The 25,141-nt window shown below is 49.9% G+C and overlaps 2 protein-coding genes across 3 annotated transcripts in view; both read left to right on the top strand.

The window, feature by feature from the left end:
- The first annotated feature begins 1,209 nt into the window (after window positions 1–1,209).
- odf2a (outer dense fiber of sperm tails 2a) lies at window positions 1,210–12,664 on the top strand. Its single transcript, XM_015002373.2, has 19 exons — window positions 1,210–1,626; window positions 2,774–2,884; window positions 2,979–3,077; window positions 3,147–3,314; window positions 3,526–3,707; window positions 5,500–5,635; window positions 5,715–5,831; window positions 6,209–6,283; window positions 6,466–6,537; window positions 6,639–6,755; window positions 6,820–7,005; window positions 7,099–7,208; window positions 7,412–7,547; window positions 7,616–7,726; window positions 8,135–8,398; window positions 8,467–8,567; window positions 8,637–8,799; window positions 9,297–9,422; window positions 10,784–12,664. Exons 1-19 carry the CDS (start codon window positions 1,624–1,626, stop codon window positions 10,952–10,954), a joined length of 2,448 nt encoding a protein of 815 aa, XP_014857859.2. The 5' UTR covers window positions 1,210–1,623; the 3' UTR covers window positions 10,955–12,664.
- Window positions 12,665–12,914: 250 nt separating this feature from the next.
- Window positions 12,915–25,141, top strand: part of sptan1 (spectrin alpha, non-erythrocytic 1) — a 29,031-nt gene continuing 16,804 nt past the window's right edge. For both annotated transcript variants that reach the window (XM_015002350.2, XM_015002348.2), the window contains exons 1-17: window positions 12,915–13,021; window positions 16,866–17,105; window positions 17,200–17,325; window positions 17,735–17,875; window positions 18,652–18,932; window positions 19,012–19,156; window positions 19,231–19,385; window positions 22,498–22,633; window positions 22,718–22,819; window positions 22,896–23,033; window positions 23,106–23,216; window positions 23,297–23,374; window positions 23,456–23,611; window positions 23,760–23,964; window positions 24,292–24,473; window positions 24,568–24,811; window positions 25,014–25,136. In XM_015002350.2, the coding sequence (XP_014857836.2) occupies window positions 16,869–17,105; window positions 17,200–17,325; window positions 17,735–17,875; window positions 18,652–18,932; window positions 19,012–19,156; window positions 19,231–19,385; window positions 22,498–22,633; window positions 22,718–22,819; window positions 22,896–23,033; window positions 23,106–23,216; window positions 23,297–23,374; window positions 23,456–23,611; window positions 23,760–23,964; window positions 24,292–24,473; window positions 24,568–24,811; window positions 25,014–25,136 (2,560 nt within the window). In that variant the 5' untranslated portion in view covers window positions 12,915–13,021; window positions 16,866–16,868. The remainder of the gene's footprint in view (window positions 13,022–16,865; window positions 17,106–17,199; window positions 17,326–17,734; window positions 17,876–18,651; window positions 18,933–19,011; window positions 19,157–19,230; window positions 19,386–22,497; window positions 22,634–22,717; window positions 22,820–22,895; window positions 23,034–23,105; window positions 23,217–23,296; window positions 23,375–23,455; window positions 23,612–23,759; window positions 23,965–24,291; window positions 24,474–24,567; window positions 24,812–25,013; window positions 25,137–25,141) is intronic.

The raw sequence follows: 25,141 nt of genomic DNA, 5'->3' as shown, positions 1-25,141 counted from the left end.
AATTTAAGTTTCGATTTGAGCTGAGAGAAAAGCAGGATCCTGGTTGGTGCTGATCCAGCTCTTCACTTCCACCTTGAACCTCATGGGATCATTTCTAGATCGTTTCCTTGCAGATCAGAATCGTCATCTTGTCCGTTTAGCTGCAAGTCGGCTGCAGACGCTGACCTGTGACCTGTGACCCCAGAGCACACAGAGCCGTCTGGAAACCGCAGGAAGCTGCCACTCATTCTCCCAAACACTCGTTTTTACTTTTCTACACTCTGTATGAAGATCCACATCATCCTGACCTGCTTGTTGTTTCCTTTGTGATTTGAGTCGTTTGGTTTGTGAAAAGAACAGATGATGATCTGTCAGCATGTTTGTTTAGAATAGGAAGTGCCAAAGACTGCCGTGTCACATCCTGATCACCATGGAGACCTTCATGTACCGACGGTTCGTTTTCTGTCGCCAGAAAGAATCAATAAAGAAAACAGGATCTGGCTTCATAAACCGCTTGGTTTGTCTTTTTACTAGTAAATGGCTGACATGGACTGGAGCTGCACAACACAGGAACACAGAAGCCTTTACTAAAAACACAGAAAGACACATTATCACTTTCAAATGCTGTCAAATAAATGACTTTGTGCTGCAGCCTGAAACTAGAGCGGATCTGTTTGGGGTCTGGATCGACCCTGACCCTGACCTGAAGACGACCCAGAGCCAAACGACCTGCTGATGACGGTCAGGTCGGGTCGGACAGCCGCTGCTCCTCGTGCTCCGGTCCAACCGTTTCTGACTGCGCCGACACCAGGGTCCATCTGAAAGATCGGATCAGATTAGTTACAGAACCTGTGTGTCTGAACCTCTACTGACCCTGTGGGGTTTGAACTGGACCTCATCCATCCTGACCTTTAGTCAAAGAACAAGATGCTGGAGATTTGGACCTGGAACTAATTGGCATCCTCTACGTCTCTGTCACCGGACGCTCAGACAGGTTTAAAAAGAAGTGGCTAAAGCAAAGGAGGTGGATTAGCAGAGCTTGTGGAACATCGTCTCTGCTGTTGTAAGAGTAAAAATACTTCATAACAAAGCAGAAGTAAAAAGTGTAGTAAAACTGTTAAAAGTATTTTATTACAAAGCGTTATTGAAGTAAATATAACTGATTAAATTTAACTCTGGTCTTATTACATACAGCAACAGTCTTCAGTCAGAAACATTTGGGTTTCAAGACTGCTACTGGAGATCCCCCTGATTCAGCATCTTTTAGAAGATACTTGAATAATAACAGTTATGAGTTTTGACATATTTTAATTTCCATTTTGATTAAATAAAGGAAATTTAAACCGAATAGATAAAAAGTCCCACACATCCAGGTAGATTCCTCGGGTCACCGCTACTGTGAAGCCACCGCGGTTTCAATGGAGACTGTTGCTAAGGAACGTCAGAATGCCGACTCTTGCCCAATCAGCGGTGGTGAGACATGTCACGTGTTTCAAACAGTCCAATCACAGGGAGGCTAGCTGTTGAGCTGTTATTTAGCTTCTATCCAACGGACTTTCCGTGTAAATATCAGAGTAGAGCTGATTTCTCCGGAGAGGATCAGGTTTATCTGCGGGTTTAAACGGCTGGTCTGTATTTTGCTTCATGGTAAGAAACGTTTTATTGTTCGTTTAGGCTGTAAACTCTTTTTACTGATAACAAAGCCGTTTATTCTGCCTTTTTGACTATAAATATTCAAATAAATCCAATTAACTGCAGTTACTTAGTCGGACTTTGTTTTTAGCAATTTTCAAAATACATTTTAGCGACATTTTATTTTTCAGTGAAAATAGAAACTTTAAATCCAGTTAAAATTCAGATTTTCTTTTATTCATAACATCTTATTATTTTTAAATTTTAAATTAAATTGAAAATATACACTTTTAAAATCATCATTGGGATTATTTTATGATTGTGCTCCATGAACTGATTAACCAGGTGAACCTGTCTAAAATCGTGCCTCCTATCAGAGCCGGTCAGAACATGAAGGGGGCCCCAGGCAAAGCTTCATTTGGGGCCCGCTTCCTGAATCTGGCAGAGGGGGCGAGGCTTAAAACATAGTCAGCAATAATTGTTTTTTTAAAGGTTTTATTGGCTCTAGTGGCCTTTATTTGATAGTTAATTTACAGGAAAGTGGGTAACGAGAAAAGGGGAAGACATGCAGCAAAGGTTGCCAGGCCGGGAATCGAACCTGCAACGGCTGCGTCGAGGATTAAGGCCTCCATATGTGGGTTGTGCTGAACCCCTGCGCCACCACAGCACACACACCATAATCGGTTTTTATTTGCTGAGATGTTTGGTAACAAAGCAAAGAAAATGTTAGATTTGTTACTATGGTAACACAGGAATCAACCAGTGATTAACTTTTTTTAATGATTTAAAATGTTTAATTGGCTTCTGCGCTTATTGCTTCTTTTTTAGAGGCACAGCAATTAGAAAACACACACAAAAAAATAATGCTATTAGAAAACACTCAACGCTAAACGCTAATCAGTCACAAAAGAAGTGATTGTGTCACTAAACTGCACAGTTTTATTTTCAAATGTGTTGATATTTATTGATGCTCCCATTGAACAGATAGTGGATGAAATAATAAAAAATAAACAAGTCCAACAATACGAAGGGTTTGGTGTTTTAAACATCATTAAATGGAGTTTACCATGAGAATGACTCGGTAAATATCCACCCCCACCGTCCAATCAAATCGGCTCTTATCCTCCTTCTCAACCAACCAGTATGAACTCGTTGTTTCCAGAACAAAGCCATGAGGAACCTGTCCGGTTCGCCCCGGGTGCAGGTCCACGTCAGTAATGCCGAAGCACTCTACCTGCATGTGAAGAGGACGGGTCCCAGCGAGAAGTCTCAGGTCAGAGGTCGCCCCTCCGCTCCCCTTCCTGTCTGTTGAGCCCACCGAGGCGTCTCCTTTAACCCCCCTGGTTCTGTCTCCATGTCCTCCTCAGCGGACGATGAGCGAGGACAGATCGCCGCTCCGTCCGTCCGCCAACGTCAAAACGCGGCTTCCATGGATTCCTCCAGGAAAGACTTCCTACAAATGGGAGGTCAGGAGTCCGCTGGGATCCGATCGGATCTTCTGTCTGTCCTCTTCCTCAGACTCTGTTTCCTCTCAGGGACCGACCCACTGCCTGGAGATCAAGCCGCCAGAACCGGAACCAGAACCTGAGCTGCGGCTGTCTGACCTCACCTCAGAGGATGAGCAGCGTCTGCACGGCCGCATCAGCCAGTATGAGAAGAAGATCGAGAGCCTGATGAGCGAGGTCAGCTCTCTGAAGACCGAGGTGGGTTCTGATCCAGTTGTGATCCGGTTCTGATCAGGTGGAGCAGGAAAACACATAATACAACCCTTTAAAATCATCCTTTTAAACATCTGATCCAAATAAAACCAGAAATGATCCAGCTATCTAGTTTAGAAAAACTTTGACCATGTTCTGGTACCAGGATGTTCTGGTCGGGTTTCCTGACGTGTTCTGCTGTGTCTCGTGCGTCCAGGTGGAACACCGCAGGAAGGAGCAGGTCCTGGGCCGCAAGTCGGAGCAGCAGGACGTCTCCCAGCGAGTGACCACCAAGCAGGAGGAGGAGCTGGGCGAGGAGAGCAAGGAGCTGCAGGAGTGGAAAAACAGCCAGCTGCGGGAGTCCATAGGGAGGATACTGCAGGAGAACAGACAGAGCAGGTACCACTCATATTTATTTACTCGAGTTCTGGGGTCACTTCCTGTGTAGTGGGGTCACTTCCTGTGTAGTGGGGTCACTTCCTGTGTAGTGGGGTCACTTCCTGTGTAGAGGGGTCACTTCCTGTGTAGTGGGGTTACTTCCTGTGTAGTAGGGTCACTTCCTGTATAGTGGGGTCACTTCCTGTGTAGTGGGGTCACTTCCTGTGTAGTGGGGTCACTTCCTGTGTAGTGGGGTCACTTCCTGTGTAGAGGGGTCACTTCCTGTGTAGTGGGGTTACTTCCTGTGTAGTAGGGTCACTTCCTGTATAGTGGGGTCACTTCCTGTGTAGTGGGGTCACTTCCTGTGTAGTGGGGTCACTTCCTGTATAGTGGGGTTACTTCCTGTATAGTGGGGTCACTTCCTGTGTAGTGGGGTTACTTCCTGTGTAGTGGGGTCACTTCCTGTATAGTGGGGTCACTTCCTGTGTAGTGGGGTTACTTCTAGGGATGTGCCGATCAGGTTTTTTCCTCCCGATACCGATACCGATCACCCATGAGGGCCGATACACCGATACCGATCACATAATTATTATTATCATAAACCCTACCGGTTACATTATGTGGAAAAACGAACCATGAATTCACCTTAATTTAGACAAAAACTTGTTTTTAATAACTTTTTCCAAGAAGAAAACTAAACAAAACAGGCATTGTGCAAATTGTACTGCTATTGATACTATCTTTAACAGACTGATAACATATGAAGGCTCTGAAGAGGCTAAATAATACAAAGAGCCAAAATAAAACCTCTCAACATTGCCAAGAAGTTCAAGTATAAAACTTAACATTCAAAGGCAAAAACAGGATCCATTACAATAAACAATCCAGAGTTACTGAATGAAAACTTCCTGATAGCATGGCGGCTAGCTGGTTACTGCTAGCTCTGATTGGCTGTTTCTGACTGAGCGGAGTAATTATGCAGAACAGGGAGGAGATCGATTATTTTTTTAGAGATTATCTGTCTCATGTTAGGACAGCGAAAGTTTTAATATGTATGTAAAATGTATTTTTTAAGTTAGATGCTGCAGCTTTAAGCAGGTTCGGTGTGAGAGTCACTACCAGGTGGAGCAGAAGCGAAGCTCCGTCTGTCAGATATTACTACCTGTAGCGTAGCAGCGGTTCAACAGGAGAGCAGAACCAGCGTCTTACATCGCAGCTCGAAGACTTAAATAATTTTGCGGGTTATTTGTTTAGCTTTCTGACCGTCATGCTAATCCGGGTGAGTGTTTGTAGCTGTGCGCTGCTTTACCTGCTATCTGATCCTCCGTATGTCTTGTTTACTGCAGTGAGCCTCGATGTAGCCAAACTCCGTCAAGTATCTCATTGTTTTTATGTCGTATTAGCTTCGTTGTGTTGATGCATTTTGACCTGCTTCAATTTTCCGCCGCAACACGCAAACTTCCCCATTCACTCAGTGCGTTATAGTTCCACATCGCTTAGGATTTGTTGCTGCGCGTTTGTGCAGTGAAGGAAAGAGGAGACCAGCTGCACAGGCAGACTGCGAAATGAGAAGCAGGTGATCGGTATCGGTAAAAGAGACAATGATCGCCGATCACCGATCATGCACTTTTTCACGAAAATCGGCCCGATTGTGATCGGTGACCGATCGATCGGCACACCTCTAGTTACTTCCTGTATAGTGGGGTCACTTCCTGTGTAGTGGGGTTACTTCCTGTATAGTGGGGTCACTTCCTGTGTAGTGGGGTCACTTCCTGTGTAGTGGGGTCACTTCCTGTGGTCCCTGTGTTCCCAGTCCAGATGCTTTTCCGAAGGATCCGGAGCTGTTGCTCCAGAAGCTGAGGGAAGCAGAAGCTGACGCTGCTGCAGCCGCTAAGCAGGTTTCTGCTCTGAAGGAACACGTCTGCAAGTTGGGCGACTCGCTCAAAAACGTGAGTGGTGGTCCGGTCTGTGGTTCAGTAGACGACCTGGTGGAACCGGAGCCTCTGACCCCTTTGGTTCTGCCTGCAGAAGCTGATGTGGTCCGGTCTGGACCAGCAGAAGGAGCTGCTGCTGGGGAAGCTGGAGGCGTTCGAAGTCACCAACCGAGCCCTGCGCCATCTGCTGCGGGAGCAGCGCGAGTCCCAGGTATGCAGAGTATTCACACCCAAAGTATTCAGCAGACCAAACACAGTGGTTCTGAGCACTTAAATATTTTTGCTTTCAGCCTCATTTCCTCTGATTCCCCCAAATAAAGTCCATAGCAACCAGCTGCATCATGAAAATTACAAAAACTCTTCTGGTGCTTTTACTGTCTTACTTTGTGGAAATTCACAGCAAATACTTGAGGAAAATGTAAATATTCAGAGTTATGTAGAGCGGCTCCAGAAGGCCCAAAGGCCACTGTGGCTCTGGAGCCGCAGGTTGAAGACCCCTGGTTTAGGTCAGAGCAGGGTCATGGGTTAGTGAGAAGGGCCTAGTCAAAGTGACTGCATCGTGACCGGATGTGGTTTGGTTGTGATCAGATGCAGTCCGTCGGCCTGTCGGAGCAGAGGAAGGTTCTCCTGAAGTCGCTCGCTGACATGGAGGCCTGGAACGCCGTGAGTTCACGCCGCATCATCCCAGCCGGATTACAGGATTCCATTCAGATCTGGACCTCAACGTGGTTCTGGTTCTCTGGACTCCTTAGATCAGGAGTGTGTTCCAGTATTATCCTCCAGATGGATCAGAATCTGTAATCTCTCATCTGTCCTCTGGGGGCGCTGTGTGTTTCTTTTCTCAGCTGCTGGTTAAGAAGCTTCAGGAGAAGGAGAAGGAGCTTCATCAACTCTCCACCCAGCTGGACTCTGAGAAGGTACCAGAAACAGTGTTATAATCTGGATTATAATCCAGACTATGATGTAGATTATAATCTGGATCATAATCTGGATTATAATCTGAGTTTGGAAACTGCAGGAGAATGCGAGGAGGTCAGCGGATTTGTCCCGGAATCTGGACGCCACCAGAGCTCGACTGCATGGTCAGCTGCGGAGCAAAGAGGCCGAGAACAACCGGCTCATCGTGCAGATAAAGGTCAGAGGTCACAGCTCCATCGGGGTTTGGAGATCAGCCCTTGACCCAAGGCGTGTTCCCGCAGAACCTGGAGCGGGCGGCCAATCAGCAGCTGGCGGAGGCGGACCAGGTGGCGCAGCAGCTGGGCCGGGCCAAGCAGGAGGCACAAGAGGAGCAGGAGGCGCTGAAACGGGCCAGCCAGGCCCAGAAGAAGCGGGTGGAGCGCTGCGAGGGCACAGCGGGTCAGCTGAGCGCACAGCTGCTGCAGAGGGTGGGTCCAACATGGCTGCATGGCAGGGCCGGCTACACCTAGATCAGCTACACCCTGATCAGCTACACCTGACCACGTCTGTCTGGCCATCAGGAGAAGCAGGCCGCTGAGGCTCTGGCTTCAGCTGACGCCTGGCAGCGTCGCCATGGAGAGGAAGCAGAGGAGAAGGGTCAGCTGGAGGTGGAGCTGAACCTGCTGACCGGGTGGGTGAATGGATGGGTGGATGGGTGGATGGATGGGTGGATGGGTGGATGGATGGGTGGGTGGATGGGTGGATGGGTGGATGGATGGATGGACGCTCAGTCAGTCGGTCGGATGTTCTGTCCAAACTGATCTTCATGTTTTCATCCACCTCTCTGGTTCTGCGGTTCTGAACTGGGTCGTTCCTGCGGTTCTGCTCCCCCAGCCGGATATCGGAGCTGACCGAGCAGCTGCAGGCCGTTCAGGAAAAAGGTCGGCTGGAGAAGCAGGCGCTGCTGGACCGGCTGCAGGCGGTGACAGAGCAGAAAGCCTCCGGCCAGCTGGAGACCAAGAAGCTGAAGGTGGGATCGGATCAGAACCTTCTCCTGCCGTCCGGGTCCGGCGGACGCTGAGCTGTGTGTTTGTCCAGGCTGCCGTGTCGGCGGCGGAGGAGAAGCTGAGCCGCACCGAGGCGGAGCTGCAGCAGGTCAGAACCTCCATGAAGCAGTGTGAGGTTCTGCTGGACAACTACAAGATCCAGGTACTGGACCCGGCCAGAACTCTGTCACAATAATCAGTTAACCAGTTAACCAGTTAACTAACTCCAGGCTGGTTTGTGTAGTTTGTTCTTAAAGAGACAGTGCGCTCTAATGCCATTATAAAAACATTTGACACAAAGATTTTATTTTATAAAACTCCTGACTGGCTCTTTGTTCAGTTTTTCCTGTTTGAGTGTAAAGATGAATTTTAATAATCCATTTTATTTATTGCTTTTTTAGATATTTGGGATATTTAAAATGTTCAGTGTTCTTTGTAAATTAGAGTTTTGACAGATTGAACTTTCGTTATTATTTCATTATGGTTGATCACCTTCCTTTCTGGACCAGTACCTGGATTTATGGAGACAGAAAGCAGAACCAGGCGCTCAGCTTGCTGCTCCGCTCTGCAGGTGGGGAACACGCGGGCCGAGGCGGAGCAGGCCCGGGCCCAGGTGGCGCAGGCGGAGCGGGACGCCCAGGCCGTCCGGGTGGAGCTGGAGAGGGAGAAGGAGCAGATCCGGCGGGAGCTGCAGGGCCGGCTGTCGGAGCTGGAGGTTCTGCCGGAGGCTCTGCGGCGCTGCCAGCTGCAGCTGCAGGAGGCGCAGGAGGAGGAGCGCAGCCGCGAGAGGCGCAACCTGGAGCTGAGCAGCAACCTGACGGACCTGCGGCTGAAGGTTCTGCTCTCTGACCCGTCAGAACCCCCAGGGGTTTGCTGCAGTTCCTCACAGTGTGTTTCTGTCAGGTGGACACCCAGGCGCGCCAAACGGACCTGCTCCGGCAGAAGAACCAGCTGCTGATGGAGGAGAACCGGCAGCTCCAGCTGAAGGTGGAGTCTCTGGACAGGTGAGTGGAGGAAAAGCCTCCAGCTGCGCTCCTGCTGCAGCTCTGACTGCTCCCCCTGCTGGCCGACAGGAAGCTGAGCGACGTCTCCAACCAGAACTCGGACCTTCTGACCGTCATCTCCAAACGGGAGAAGACCATCCGCACCAATCAGCTCTCCCTGGAAGAAAAGACCAGAGAGTGTTCGCTGCTGAGCCGGAGGCTGGAGGAGGCTGTGAACGACGCGCGCCAGCAGGTGAGGCCCACTAGGGGGCGCCGTCTGGAAACTTACTCAGAAATTAACATTTAACCAAGAGAAAAAAATACCATGTCATTTTTTGCAAAGTCACTTTATCACCATGTTGTTCATTCATTCCTAAATGTTGTACTCTCAAGCTTAATATTTTGTTACAATGCTAAATATGTAGCTTCAGACTAGGTATTTATTTATCAGCCTAGTTAGCAATCAAAAAAATATTTAGTTAGCAACTTAGTTAAATATTGCTAACTAAATATTTAGCTTGTTGTTTAGTTAAGATAAATATTTCTCTTGCTTACTGACTACATATTTGCTTTGAATATTTAGTTTGAAGCTAAATATTTAGTTAAAAAGCTAAATAGTTAATTTGCTAATTAGCTTTCTAACTAAATATTTAGTCTAGCTGAAATGTTTTCCACCTGCAAATCATCTTCCTGTCTTTAAAACGATCTGAGCTCAGAGGTAGACTCACTTCTCTGGTGTCGTGTCTCCAGATCTCAGAGACCAGAGAACGTGCAGCCAACAAGGAGCGCTCCACCCAGACCACCATCATGGACCTGGAGGAGCAGCTGAGCCGGACCGCCGCGGAGCTGGAGCTGCTGGGCCGCAACATAGAGGAGGTGAGTTCCTGCTGCCGGACTGGCTACTTCCTGTTCCTGTAGCATGTCAGTAACCTGTGATTGGTCCAGTAGCGTGTCAGTAACCTGTGATTGGTCCAGTAGCGTGTCAGTAACCTGTGATTGGTCCAGTAGCATGTCGCTAATGTGTGATTGGTCCAGTAGCATGTCTCTAACCTGTGATTGGTCCAGTAGCGTGTCTCTAACCTGTGATTGGTCCAGTAGCGTGTCGCTAACCTGTGATTGGTCCAGTAGCGTGTCGCTAACCTGTGATTGGTCCAGTAGCGTGTCGCTAACCTGTGATTGGTCCAGTAGCTTGTCGCTAACCTGTGATTGGTCCAGTAGCGTGTCAGTAACCTGTGATTGGTCCAGTAGCGTGTCAGTAACCTGTGATTGGTCCAGTAGCGTGTCAGTAACCTGTGATTGGTCCAGTAGCATGTCGCTAACGTGTGATTGGTCCAGTAGCGTGTCACTAAACTGTGATTGGTCCAGTAGCGTATTGCTAACCTGTGATTGGTCCTGTAGCGTGTCAGTAACCTGTGATTGGTCCTGTAGCGTGTCAGTAACCTGTGATTGGTCCAGTAGCGTGTCAGTAACCTGTGATTGGTCCAGTAGCGTGTCAGTAACCTGTGATTGGTCCAGTAGCGTGTCAGTAACCTGTGATTGGTCCTGTAGCGTGTCAGTAACCTGTGATTGGTCCTGTAGCGTGTCAGTAACCTGTGATTGGTCCTGTAGCGTGTCAGTAACCTGTGATTGGTCCTGTAGCGTGTCAGTAACCTGTGATTGGTCCTGTAGCGTGTCAGTAACCTGTGATTGGTCCTGTAGCGTGTCAGTAACCTGTGATTGGTCCAGTAGCGTGTCAGTAACCTGTGATTGGTCCAGTAGTGTGTCAGTAACCTGTGATTGGTCCTGTAGCGTGTCAGTAACCTGTGATTGGTCCAGTAGCATGTCGCTAACGTGTGATTGGTCCAGTAGCGTGTCACTAACGTGTGATTGGTCCAGTAGCATGTCGCTAACGTGTGATTGGTCCAGTAGCGTATTGCTAACCTGTGATTGGTCCTGTAGCGTGTCAGTAACCTGTGATTGGTCCTGTAGCATGTCGCTAACGTGTGATTGGTCCAGTAGCGTGTCAGTAACCTGTGATTGGTCCAGTAGCATGTCGCTAACGTGTGATTGGTCCAGTAGCGTATTGCTAACCTGTGATTGGTCCTGTAGCGTGTCAGTAACCTGTGATTGGTCCTGTAGCGTGTCAGTAACCTGTGATTGGTCCTGTAGCGTGTCAGTAACCTGTGATTGGTCCAGTAGCGTGTCAGTAACCTGTGATTGGTCCAGTAGCGTGTCAGTAACCTGTGATTGGTCCACAGGCGGAGAGGCGGTATCAGAGCCGCCTGCAGGACCTCCAGGACCGCCTGGAGCAGTCGGACAGCACCAACCGCAGCCTGCAGAACTACATCCAGTTCCTCAAAGCGTCCTACGCCAACGTGTTCAGTGACGGGCTCCTCAGCCGGCCCCGCCGCTCTCCGTCACCCGTCTGAAACACTCCTCATCGCCACGGCAACGGATACTGGAAACCAAACCAATCGTCACCACATCCATATTAGAAACATAAAGTATGAATTATTTTAAGCTGTTTGAATGGTTTTTCTGCTTTCAGTGGTTTAACTGGTCGATCCAGTCAGTCTCTGGAACGGCTCCAGAAGACTGCCCCCTGGTGTCTGTTAGTGACATCCAGCTGCTGCTGGTTTCCCCTCAGCATGAGGCAGTAGCTCCTGATGGACACCAGGAGAAGCTCCGCCCCTTTCACTGTTACGGGAATCAAACCTTCAACTCCAGCCACAGGTTCTGGTTCTGATCCAGATGTGCATCATTCCTCGTCCTGAGGAGTAAAACTAAATGTCTCCAGCTTCAGCTCTGTATTCTACTAACATGTCTGATTAAATGCTGCACTGCATTATATCTAATGGAGCTGAAACATCTGGGTCATCGTTACCTGCCAGGTGACTCGCTGCTCTGCACCAACAGAACCAACAGTTACTGTATTTATTATGGTTCCTGAACTAAACTCACATCAAATGTGTTTGTTGTGGTTTGGTTTGAATTTTCAGCTTTCTGAACAGGTCAGATGTTTGCATTCGCTCCGGGTCAGATGATCTGCTGCCGCCGGGTCTCATGGTCGTCAGCTGATGGATAACACTCCTAATGTTGCTTAGCAACCAGGAAATACAATTCACAATGGATGTTCAGAGTGAGACGGACAGAGTGGGGTTCGAACCGGCAACCCGTCTGTTAATGCCCCAAAAGTATAAACAAAACAAACTGAAATGTGAATCCTAAAATATACAACCATGCTGTAACAAAGAAGACTCTACATAATTATATAATAGAGGCTCAGATCTACCACACCAGACAAGACCCAAGGTGTAGGTTGTGCAAGGAGGCCTCTGAGACAGTCCAGCACATAACAGCAGGGTGCAAGATGCTGGCAGGGAAAGCGTACATGGAACGACATAACCAAGTGGCGGGCATAGTGTACAGGAACATCTGTGCTGAATATGGACTGGAAGCCCCGAGGTCAAAATGGGGAACACCCCCAAAGGTGGTGGAGAATGACCGAGCTAAGATCCTGTGGGACTTTCAGATCCAGACAGACAAGATGGTAATGGAGAACCAACCGGACATTGTGGTGGTGGACAAAGAACAGAGGAAAGCCGTTGTGGTGGATGTAGCAATACCAAGTGACCACAACATCAGGAAAAAGGAGAAACTGGAGAAATACCAGGGCCTCAGAGAGGAACTGGAGAAGGCCTGGAAGGTGAAGACCACAGTGGTGCCTGTGGTCATCGGGGCCCTCGGGGCAGTCACCCCCAAACTGGAGCAGTGGCTCAAACAGATCCCAGGAACAACATCAGACATCTCAGTCCAGAAATGTGCAGTTCTAGGCACAGCCAAGATACTGGAGGAGAGAGAGAGATCACCCGCGGAGGGTGAGAAGGGAATATATATATATGTGTGTGTGTGTGTGTGTGTGTGTGTGTGTGTGTGTGTGTGTGTGTGTGTGTGTGTGTGTGTGTGTGTACATAGATATTTTTTATCTTTATTTCAGGGCCAGAACAATTATTCACATGGAGTAATATCTGTATTTTGAAAACAACAAGAATATAATATAATACAGGTGGAATTTTTGCTTTATGTCATAAAAGTATGTTTCCCAAAGAGGAATAAACAATGTGTCTCTTTAAATTAAATATGACTTCAATGGCTTGACTACACTTTAATGCGCTAATATCCAGAGATTATGGCACAAATTAATTAAAAAAAAATTAAATATAAGTTTTTCCTCAACACAGCAGCGTCTGAGGTAAACAGGAAGCTGTGTTTTTCCTCCGGGAGTTTTATTTTCCACTCCTAGAGGTTTGTTTTGCTCGAAAATGAAGTCACTCCATCTCCCGCCCGCATTCGTGTCCTTCCGTCAAACTTCGGGTGTTTCCGTACAGCTGCAGGAGTGACGTCATGCCACAGAGCGCCCCGCCCTTCAAACGAACCGTCTGGGTCGATTCTTCGGGATAACCTCTTCTCCATTAGCTCTTTGGAAAAACCTCACGGTAAGGAAATTATTTCCACGTTTCCTGCTTGATGAGCAAATGTTGCGTTTTAAAACCAATAAATGCTGCTTTTTATTTTGTAGTTTTAAGGCTGTTTGTTCGGGTTTTTCGGCCGTGACCGACAGGCTAGCAGCAGCAGCAGCTAACAGCGACAGTGAAATAAAACGTTAACTATCGGTTCAAAGACGCTTTATTTGCTGTTTAAAGGGTAATAAACGCATGCAGAATATGATGGAGACTGCAGTTCCGATTCATGGGCGTGTTTTGGTTTTCAATGAGGGTTCGGATGGTACCGGGTGAAGGTTCTGCAGATTAACCCAGATTATTGGACAGATGTTCAATAAAAATAAATGGTTTCCGGTCGGAAAGGAGCCGCCCAGGCCTCCGTCCATCACACCGCCGCGTTAGCACCGCGGTTCTGGACAGAATGACGCGGATGGCCGTCCGAACTGATACCATCAGCCTTGTGCTGAATTCCTCACCTACCATCCAGTTAACTGGAAACCATCCAGTTAACTGGAAACCAGTCTGCAGGACCGAGATAAGCCCGGATCTGATCTGAAACCAGCCGCTCTGTTTGTCCGAACCGGGTCAGAGTGGGTTTAACCAGAACCGCAGAGCATCTGTATTCAGATAATTGCTTTAAGAAGCTGGTTACTGTCACTGCAGCAATGCTAGAGCCACAGCTAGGGGGCGCTGCTGCGGGTAAACTCAGAGATGCCGTCTGATTCCGAGCAGAGGCGGCTCTAGAACAGGTTGTCCGGGGTGGGGGGGGGGCGTCAGTGCTGCTGTTGTTTACCGTCTTTCTTTGCTGAATTATGACGTAATGATGTGAAAACTCTCAGGTGTCTCTGATTTAGTTCCACATGAGAAAGTGGAACAAACCAAGTATTTTGGGGTGGAGATGTCAGAACCGGGTCGTTCAGACTGCAGTGGTTGATCTGCTGTGTGAACGCAGCGTTAGCTACAGTTTCTGTGTCGCTACAATAAATTGATTTAATTTCATCTGGTGATCCAGGGTCAGTTATGAAACAGTTTGAGATTTTATTAGAGCGCTTCAGATGTAGCTGCAGAAACCAACTGGGTCCAGGCTCCAGCAGCCGGGCCTTCAGGATAAACTGGACCTGGTTCTGATGGTCCGCTCTGTAACGACCCGGGACGCTGGAGACGTTCCTGGAGAAACCATTAACTGGTTTATTCTCACTGATTCCATGGAAACATCTGGACCAGAGAGCCTTTGGTTCTGCTGTCTGGGTGTGGTTCTGACCCGGTTCTGATCCGTTCTCGTCACACTTTTACTGTCCTATAGACAGCTTTAGAGCTAACCGTGGTTCTTCCATCCTGCAGCATGACGACTTTCCCTAAACCCAAACTGAAGGTAACAGCTGCTGGGTGTGTGAGATGTGATGTGTGTGTGAGATGTGGTGTGTGTGTGTGTGTGTGTGTGAGATGTGGTGTGTGTGTGTGTGTGAGATGTGGTGTGTGTGTGAGATGTGGTGTGTGTGTGTGTGTGTGTGTGAGATGTGGTGTGTGTGTGTGTGAGATGTGGTGTGTGTGTGTGTGTGAGATGTGGTGTGTGTGTGAGATGTGGTGTGTGTGTGTGTGTGTGTGAGATGTGGTGTGTGTGTGTGTGTGAGATGTGGTGTGTGTGTGAGATGTGGTGTGTGTGTGTGTGTGAGATGTGGTGTGTGTGTGTGTGTGAGATGTGGTGTGTGTGTGAGATGTGGTGTGTGTGTGAGATGTGGTGTGTGTGTGTGTGTGTGTGTGAGATGTGGTGTGTGTGTGTGTGTGAGATGTGGTGTGTGTGTGTGTGTGAGATGTGGTGTGTGTGTGTGTGTGTGTGTGAGATGTGGTGTGTGTGTGTGTGTGAGATGTGGTGTGTGTGTGTGTGTGAGATGTGGTGTGTGTGTGTGTGTGAGATGTGGTGTGTGTGTGTGTGTGAGATGTGGTGTGTGTGTGTGTGTGTGAGATGTGGTGTGTGTGTGTGAACAGGCAGCAAAAACCTGGAAAATGAGGCGACTCCTGGGTTTCCAGGGTGGAAGTGAGGAGTGTGTTTCCAGGCCAGCGGTGGGGGCGGAGCGTCTCTGCAGCAGAGGCTGGGCTTGGTTCTGCTGGGTTCTGCCCAGTCACTGCACTGCGTCTGACACAGCAGAAGGTTCTGGTTCGGAGCGGAGCGGATCAGAACCGAGCCTCAGAGGAAGAGCAGCTGAGGACAGAACCGCTCTGTGTGTATATGCTGTGATTCTGGGTTGTGCTGACCCGGTTCTGTTCGCATGTTTCCTGTAGGAGTGAAACCTTTGCATGTGGATGAAACGTGATGGAGGTTCTGTTCTGGTCGGGTTCTGATACAGCTGGGAATGGTTCAGGTTTCCTCCTGTCGTCTCTGGAAACCTGCAGACCGGCGCCGACGTTGACAGATTCCAGAGCTAATGCTATGTTAGCAGTCATCCTGCTGTTAGCATAGCTGTTAGCGCTCGTTGTTATTCCAGTGAGGAGCAGAGGTGATGTCATCCTGCCATGTGACAGAACAGTCTATAGCATCAGTTAGTTTCAGTTAGCATTGCTTAGCGCTGTTAGCATCGGCTAGCACTGCTAGCATGGCTGACCTTCCCGGATGTTTCTATATCCATATTATCCATGTTATCTTTTCATTTAAAGAATACATCTTTAACATTTAGCCTTCCTGTTAGCTGCTGAAGGTAACCATGGCAACAGAGGATATTGCTGCATATCTCCTGATGTCTGGACCCAACAGAACCTCCAGAACCTTCTGGATGATTTCCAGACTGACAGTGACATGATTAGCTGACTGAACCTCCTCCAGGTGAACTTCCTTTGTGTCCTGAGTCACTTCCTGCCCCCCCTCCCTTCGACGCTCCCTGGGCGGCGCTGAAGTGGATCATCCACTCCGCTGAGGTTCAGGGAGTGTCAGCTTGGACTTTAACATCCTCTGATTACCTCACACACTCCTCCATTATCGGGATGTTTGACCCGGTTCTGCTTCCTGCTCATCAGCTGCAGCCATTAGCAGCACCTCCATCAGAAACCACAGGAGGCGTGTCTGTCTGCTGAGGGGGGTTATCTCCTGAAGCAGGGCGGGGGGCTGTGTGTGTGTGTGTGTGTGTGTGTGTGTTATCAGGCGCTGCAGAGCCGAGCTGCTCGCTGATAAACCTCCTCAGCTGTGGAAGCAGCTCATGTTTCCTCTGGATGGGAACAGAAAGACCCCGCCTCACTTCCTGCTGGAGCCTCGGAGTTTTGCTGGCCCAGCGGTCGGTTCTGAGCAGCAGCTGGGTCGGTCCGGTCCGGTCCGGTGGCCTGAGCCCACAGAGACGCTGACCGCTCACTTCTCTTTGTGTGGGAACTCGGCGCCGCTCACACCGGGGGATTTCCGCCCCCACCCCTCCAGGCATTCATAGCATGTCAGCTGCTGCTGGTTGCTAAGCAACGGGAGGGGGCGGGGGGGCTTCATGTCCGGCCTTTCACTGTGGAGCCGAGGTTCTGGCCCACTGCAGAGAAAGCTCTGGTTCTGTAGGACGGGTCCCACTTCTGCTGCTGAACAGAACTAAACTCCACTGATCCAGACCTACAGCTACCAGTAGGTCCGGTTCTGGTTCTGGTCCGGTTCATGTTTGGTTCTGGTTCTGGTCTGGTTCCGGTTCTGATCCAGGAGAACTTTCAGCACTGTTTTCTGTTGCTTTGTTCCCATTGGTTCAGCTCCTGACCAATCAGCTGCGTTCACATGGCAGCATCGAGTGTTTTCATTGGACCTCCCAGAACCGGACCTGTGCTGCAGCTGGTTCTGGAGCAGACCGGGTTCTCATCCTCTCTGTTCTGTTCGTTGCAGAAAATGGACACGGTCGGAGTCAAAGTGCTGGAAACGGCCGAAGACATCCAGGAGCGCCGGCAGCAGGTTCTGGACCGGTACCGGCGCTTCAAGGAGCTGTCCATGGTCCGGCGCCAGAAGCTGGAGGATTCGTACCGATTCCAGTTCTTCCGCCGGGACGCCGACGAGTTGGAGAAATGGATCCAGGAGAAGCTGCAGATCGCCTCCGACGAGAACTACAAGGACCCGTCCAACCTGCAGGTCCGGTTCTGACAGGAAGCGGGCCTGGCCCGGTGCTGTGGCTCTGTTGAAGCCGGACCCGGTTCTGCTGCAGCTGACGTGTGTGTCCTCACAGGGGAAGCTGCAGAAGCACCAGGCGTTTGAGGCTGAGGTCCAGGCCAACGCGGCGGCCATCATCGAACTGGACAAGACGGGGAACCTGATGGTCACCGAGGGACACTTCGCCTCAGAGACCATCCGGGTACGTCCCACAGACTCCCAGAACCGTCCCGATCCGGGCCAGCCGGTTCCGGACGGGAACGGGCAGCTTCAGACGATCCCGGTTTGATTGTTGTCCCTGTCGGGTTCAGTCCTACACTCCGTACCGGACGCAGCAGAGGCCCATCGTCACCAGCGTCAACATGGCTGAGTACATCCAAGTGTGTGTTTGGACTGGAGTGGCTCCTCTGTGTGCTTCCAGAGTTCTGACCCGGTTTCCCAGCAGCCCCTTTCCAGTCTTTAGTGTGACGAGCTCTCTGGTCCGGTCCGGAGGATCAAACACAAAAACAAATCAGTTAATTTGTGACGGCGAGGCGCTCAGAACCTGCAGGAACATGACCCGACCCGCCTGACGTAGATCTATAGAACTCAGAGAGGCTTTGTGTTTCCAGAGCCGCCTGGAGGAGCTGCACCGCCTCTGGGACCTGCTGCTGCAGAAGACCAAGGAGAAGGGCATGCGGCTGCTGCAGGCCCAGAAACTGGTGCAGTACCTGAGGGAGTGTGAAGACGCTCTGGACTGGATCAGCGACAAGGTCAGAACCGGTTCTGGTCGGAGAACTGCTCTGGGTCAGCAGAGTTCAACGCTTAATTCAATAAAACTTTTATTAGATACTAAGTGGTTTTCTAACTATTTACAAACCTAAAATTTGACAAATATTTTTAAGAAATTAAATATTTAATAATCCTTTTTTTTAATTTTTTTTTATTAAACTTAGAGATTTGGGGAAGTTTGTTTTAGAAAAATAAAGAAATGTTTCATAAATGTATTGGTATCAGGGCCAGATTATTTTTAAATTATGAGAATAAAACCATATTCTAAATTTATTCTTGCATTATTACAACTTTTTTCTGGTCCTTTAAAAACATTATTCTGACCCTGAATCTGTTGTAGAACAATACTTTTTAAAAAATATTTTATTTTCATGAAGTTTTACTGCAGTATAAAGAGACAAAATGTTTCAAAGATGCTTTTAGTTCATATAACGAAGATCTGCAGCAGCCAGACGGGCTCCATCTGCTGGATGATTGTAAACATCCTGAAGCTGACGCAGCTGAAGCTGACGCAGCTGAAGCCGATGCAGCTGAATCCGACGCCGCTGAAGCCGATGCAGCTGAAGCCGCCGCAGCTGAAGCTGACGCAGCTGAAGCCGCCGCAGCTGAAGCCGCCGCAGCTGAAGCCGCCGCAGCTGAAGCCGCCGTAGCTGAAGCTGACGCCGCTGAAGCTGACGCCGCTGAAGCCGACGCAGCTGAAGCTGACGCCGCTGAAGCCGATGCAGCTGAAGCTGACGCCGCTGTGCTCGCTGTGCAGGAGGCCATCGTGACCTCTGAGGAGCTGGGTCAGGACCTGGAGCACGTGGAGCTCCTGCAGAAGAAGTTTGAGGAGTTCCAGACGGACCTGGCGGCTCATGAGGAGCGCGTGAACGAGGTGAACCAGCTGGCCGGGAAGCTGATCCAGGAGGCGCACCCGGAGAACGAGCTGATCGTCAGGAAGCAGGAGGAGGTGAACGCGGCCTGGCAGCGCCTGAAGGGCCTGGCCCTGCAGAGGCAGACCCGGCTGTTCGGCTCGGCCGAGGTGCAGCGCTTCAACAGGTGAACGCCAGAAACCTCACGACGAACGTCTTCCCAGGTTGGACCGTTCTCTGAGCTGTGATGCTGCTTCTGTCTGCAGGGATGTGGATGAGACCATCAGCTGGATCAAGGAGAAGGAGCAGCTGATGGCGTCCGATGACTTTGGGCGGGACTTGGCCAGCGTTCAGGCTCTGCTGAGGAAACAGGAGGGTCTGGAACGAGACCTGGCCGCTCTGAAGGACAAGGTGGGACTCCTGCTGCCCCACATTCCCACTCAACTTTTCAGTGCCCTGCTAACCCGCTTCCTGCTGTCAACCAGGTGAACACTCTGGGTGGGGACGCCGAGCGCCTGCAGCAGACCCATCCTCAAAACGCTTCCCAGATCCACCTGAAGAAGGACGAACTCATCACCAACTGGGAGCAGATCCAGACACTGGCTGCTGAGCGCCACGCCCGCCTCAACGACTCCTACCAGTACGCATCGCCAACCAGACACACAACCAGCCAACTAACCAGACACACAACCAACCAACCAACTAACCAGACACACAACCAACCAACCAACCAGACACACAACCAACCAACCAACTAACCAGACACACAACCAACCAACCAACTAACCAGACACACAACCAACCAACCAACCAGACACACAACCAACCAACCAACTAACCAGACACACAACCAACCAACCAACTAACTAGACACACAACCAACCAACTAACCAGACACACAACCAGCCAACTAACCAGACACACAACCAACCAACCAACCAGACACACAACCAACCAACCAGACACACAACCAACCAACCAACTAACCAGACACACAACCAACCAACCAGACACACAACCAACCAACCAGACACACAACCAACCAACCAACCAACCAACCAACCAACCAGACACACAACCAACCAACCAACCAACCAACCAACCAGACACACAACCAACCAACCAACTAACCAGACACACAACCAACCAACCAGACACACAACCAGCCAACCAGACACACAACCAACCAACCAACCAACCAACCAAACAACCAACCAACCAGACACACAACCAACCAACCAACCAACCAACCAGACACACAACCAACCAACCAACTAACCAGACACACAACCAACCAACCAGACACACAACCAGCCAACCAGACACACACACAACCAACCAACCAACCAACCAACCAACCAACCAGACACACAACCAACCAACCAGACACACAACCAACCAACTAACCAGACACACAACCAACCAACTAACCAGACACACAACCAGCCAACCAGACACACAACCAACCAACCAACTAACCAGACACACAACCAACCAACTAACCAGACACACAACCAGCCAACTAACCAGACACACAACCAGCCAACCAGACACACAACCAACCAACCAACCAACTAACCAGACACACAACCAACCAACCAACCAGACATACAACCAACCAACCAGACATACAACCAACCAACCAACCAACTAACCAGACACACAACCAACCAACCAACCAGACATACAACCAACCAACCAACCAGACATACAACCAACCAACCAACTAACCAGACACACAACCAACCAACCAACCAGACACCCAACCAACTAACCAGACACACAACCAACCAACCAACCAACCAACCAAATAACCAGACACACAACCAACCAACCAACCAACCAACTAACCAGACACACAACCGACCAAATAACCAGACACACAACCAACCAAACAACTAACCAGACACACAACCAACCAACCAACCACACAACCAACCAACCAGACACACAACCAACCAACCAACTACACAACCAACCAACCAACCACACAACCAACCAACCAACCACACAACCAACCAACCAACCAGCCACACAACTAACCAACCAACCAGACACCCAACCAACCAACCAACCAACCAGACACACAACCAACTAACCAGACACACAACCAACCAACCAACCAACCAGACACCCAACCAACCAACCAGACACACAACCAACTAACCAGACACACAACCAACCAACCAACCAACTAACCAGACACACAACCAACCAACCAACCAACTAACCAGACACACAACCAACCAACCAACCACACAACCAACCAACCAACCACACAACCAACCAACCAAGTACACAACCAACCAACCAACCACACAACCAACCAACCAGCCACACAACCAGCCAACTAACCAGACATACAACCAGCCAACAAACCAGACACACAACCAACCAACTAACCAGACACACAACTAACCAGACACACAACCAACCAACCAACCAACCAGACACACAACCAACCAACCAACCAACCAACCAGACACACAACCAACCAACCAACTAACCAGACACACAACCAACCAACCATCCACACAACCAACCAACCAACCAACCAACCAACCAGACACACAACCAACCAACCAACCAACCAACCAACCAACCAGACACACAACCAACCAACCAGACACACAACCAACCAACCAACCAACAAACCAGACACACAACCAACCAACCAACCAACTAACCAACTAACCAGACACACAACCAACCAACCAACCAACTAACCAGACACACAACCAACCAACCAACCAACTAACCAGACACACAACCAACCACACAACCAACCAACCAACCACACAACCAACCAACCAACTACACAACCAACCAACCAACCACACAACCAACCAACCAACCAACCAGCCACACAACCAGCCAACTAACCAGACATACAACCAACCAACTAACCAGACACACAACTAACCAGACACACAACCAACCAACCAACCAACCAGACACACAACCAACCAACCAACCAACCAGACACACAACCAACCAACCAACCAACCAGACACACAACCAACCAACCAACCAACCAGACACACAACCAACCAACCATCCACACAACCAACCAACCAACCAACCAACCAACCAACCAACCAGACACACAACCAACCAACCAGACACACAACCAACCAACCAACCAACAAACCAGACACACAACCAAACAACTAACCAGACACACAACCAACCAGACACACACACAACCAACCAACCAACCAACCAACCACACAACCAACCAACCAACCAACCAGACACACAACCAACCAACCAACCAACCACACAACCAACCAACCAACCAACCACACAACCAACCAACCAACCAGACACACAACCAACCAACCAACCAACCAACCAGACACACAACCAACCAACCAGACACACAACCAACCAACCAACCAACAAACCAGACACACAACCAAACAACTAACCAGACACACAACCAACCAGACACACACACAACCAACCAACCAACCAACCACACAACCAACCAACCAACCAACCAGACACACAACCAACCAACCAACCAACCACACAACCAACCAACCAACCAGACACACAACCAACCAACCAACCAACCAACCAGACACACAACCAACCAACCAGACACACAACCATCTACTCATGGGGGCAGACCACAAGTAGATTCTTTCTTTTGCACTTTTTTTTGTTTTTGCACCTTTTCTTCCGTTTCTTCCTCCCCTAGTTAGTTAGACATTGTCTCACTCAGAGCGTGTCCTTCTGTCCTCCAGTCTGCAGCGTTTCACCGCAGACTTCAGGGATCTGACCAGCTGGGTGACGGAAATGAAGGCTCTGATCAACGCCGACGAGCTGGCCAACGACGTGGCCGGAGCCGAGGCGCTGCTGGACCGGCACCAGGAGCACAAGGTGATGCTCCTTAAAGCTGCAGCTGGTCAGAAACCAGAACTGGACATTTACTGAGCATGGATCGGCTTGTTTTGTCTCCTCCAGGGGGAAATTGATGCCCACGAGGACAGCTTCAGGGCCACAGATGAAGCTGGTCAGGCCCTGCTCAGTGCAGGACACTACGCCTCTGAGGAGGTCAAGGAGAAGGTGGGGGCGTCAGATGAGGTCAGAATGTCCAGTTTATCCGTTGGTTGTGCTGTAACTGTGTTCTGTGTGTCTGCAGCTGGGGATCCTGGCCCAGGAGAAGGAGTCCCTCCTGGAGCTGTGGGAGGTCCGCCGGCAGCAGTACGAACAGTGCATGGACCTGCAGCTGTTCTACAGGGACACGGAGCAGGTGGACAACTGGATGAGCAAGCAGGAGGTAAGCAGGGCCACAGTCTGCAGAGATGGGCTGGATTAACTGGTTTAACTGATGAACTGAATATCTCCGCAGGCTTTCCTTCTGAACGAAGACCTGGGAGACTCCCTGGACAGCGTGGAAGCTCTACTGAAGAAACACGAGGACTTTGAGAAGTCTCTTAGCGCTCAGGAGGAGAAGATCACGGTGAGTCATCTCCAGATTCCTCTGGCCATCACTGATGCTCTGCAGGATCAGGTTGACTCATAGCTCTGCTGAATCTCCAGGCTCTGGATGAATTTGCCACCAAGCTGATCCAGAACAGCCACTATGCTAAGGAGGACGTGGCAACGCGCAGAGACGCTGTGAGTCTTTTCCTTCCACCGTAGTTCTGAGCTCCAGCTGGAGGAGCCGAGTCATGGTTTATCGTCTCTCTCTGCTTCCAGCTCCTGAGCCGCAGGAACGCCCTGCATGAGCGCGCTCAGGCCCGCCGGGCTGCCCTGGAGGACTCCTTCCATCTGCAGCAGTTCTTCAGGGACTCTGATGAGCTGAAGAGTTGGATCAACGAGAAGATGAAGACTGCTACAGATGAATCCTACAAGGTCTGCTGCATCTTCTCCTCTCTCCATGGCTCTGTTTGCTTCTTCAGCCTTGTTTTTCCATAATTTATTTCCTATTCCACCCATCTGTCCATCAGTTTATGCTTCCATCAGTTTATGCTTCTGTTGACTAACTCCTCTTCTTCCACAGGACCCATCCAACCTGCAGGGGAAGGTGCAGAAACACCAGGCTTTCGAGGCCGAGCTGTCGGCCAATCAGAGCCGCATCGACGCCCTGCAGAAGTCCGGCCAGGAGCTGCTGGACAGGAAGCATTATGCCTCCGCTGAGGTCACCGCCCGCATGGAAGATGTCAGTGCGCAGTGGAAGAAGCTGCTGGAGGCCACAGAGCTCAAAGGTAGCAGGAGCCAATGACAGCACTGCTGGTAGAGAGGCTTTAAACGGGGGTGAGGGTGTTTCCATGGAGACGGAAAGGAGTGTTTATTAGGTTGGATAAGAATGTAGAAAAAACAACTGGTGTCTGGAAAAATGTGAGAATTCCAGAATTAAATCATTGCTCCCACCAACCAGCCAGTGAATTATAGAAATATCTACGTTTAATTCCTAGGAACATTAAACTGTTGAAGCTCTGAAATCGGCTAATCTGGGCATTGGAGAGTAGAATGTAGTGTAGAATTTAGTGAGGATGAACCGGTTTGATTCAGCATCTCTGTGTTTGTTCCAGGCATCAAGCTACGTGAGGCCAACCAGCAGCAGCAGTTCAACAGGAATGTGGAGGACATCGAGCTCTGGCTCTACGAGGTCGAAGGTCACTTGGCCTCTGACGACTACGGGAAAGACCTGACGAGCGTCCAGAACCTGCAGAAGAAGCACGCCCTGCTGGAGGCCGACGTGGCAGCTCACCAGGTGACCCAGACATCCCAGAACCCACCAGGGCGTGGCTCGTTTCCGTCTGTACAGGTCGGATCTGTGACCTCTTCTATGAATGTTTCCTCACCAGGATCGGATCGACGGGATCACCATCCAGGCTCGGCAGTTCCAGGAAGCCGGCCACTTTGACGCAGACAACATCCAGAAGAAGCAGGAGGCTCTGGTGGTTCGCTATGAAGCTCTGCGGGAGCCGATGGCGGCCCGCAAGCAGAAGCTGTCTGACTCGCTGCGCCTGCAGCAGCTTTTCAGGGACGTGGAGGATGAGGAGACCTGGATCAGGGAGAAGGAGCCCATCGCCTCATCCACCAACAGAGGTATCAACCCCCAGATCTCTGGCCTTATAGGCGGGTGCATGGAAGCCAGCTTCACTACTGTGTTTCCTGACTAATGGAGCAGTTAAAACTTGGTTTTTATTTTAGAGAGATAATCTGAGTCTAGAGGAATGTTGTAAGATCCCGGGATGACCTTTTGGGTTCAGATGGAATAATGAGCAATAACTTCCTGTTTCTCTCTCAGGAAAAGACCTGATTGGAGTCCAGAACCTGCTGAAGAAGCACCAGGCTCTGCAGGCTGAGATCACAGGTCACGAGCCTCGGATCAAAGCCGTGACCCAGAAAGGAGAGACCATGGTGGAGGAAGGTATG

This window comes from Poecilia mexicana, unplaced genomic scaffold, assembly GCF_051168715.1.
Source record: "Poecilia mexicana isolate PSO_F unplaced genomic scaffold, ASM5116871v1 scaffold_12, whole genome shotgun sequence".
Lineage (NCBI taxonomy): Eukaryota > Metazoa > Chordata > Actinopteri > Cyprinodontiformes > Poeciliidae > Poecilia > Poecilia mexicana.
The sequence above is the reverse complement of the archived record's forward strand: the minus strand, read 5'-3'. Positions and strand labels throughout refer to the sequence as shown.

Excerpts from the sequence above, each read along its gene's own strand:
- odf2a (XM_015002373.2), top strand. Across the intron at positions 7,548-7,615 it reads TGGAGACCAAGAAGCTGAAG|GCTGCCGTGTCGGCGGCGGA; the intron begins GTGGGATCGGAT and ends GTGTTTGTCCAG. Across the intron at positions 8,568-8,636 it reads AAGGTGGAGTCTCTGGACAG|GAAGCTGAGCGACGTCTCCA; the intron begins GTGAGTGGAGGA and ends GCTGGCCGACAG.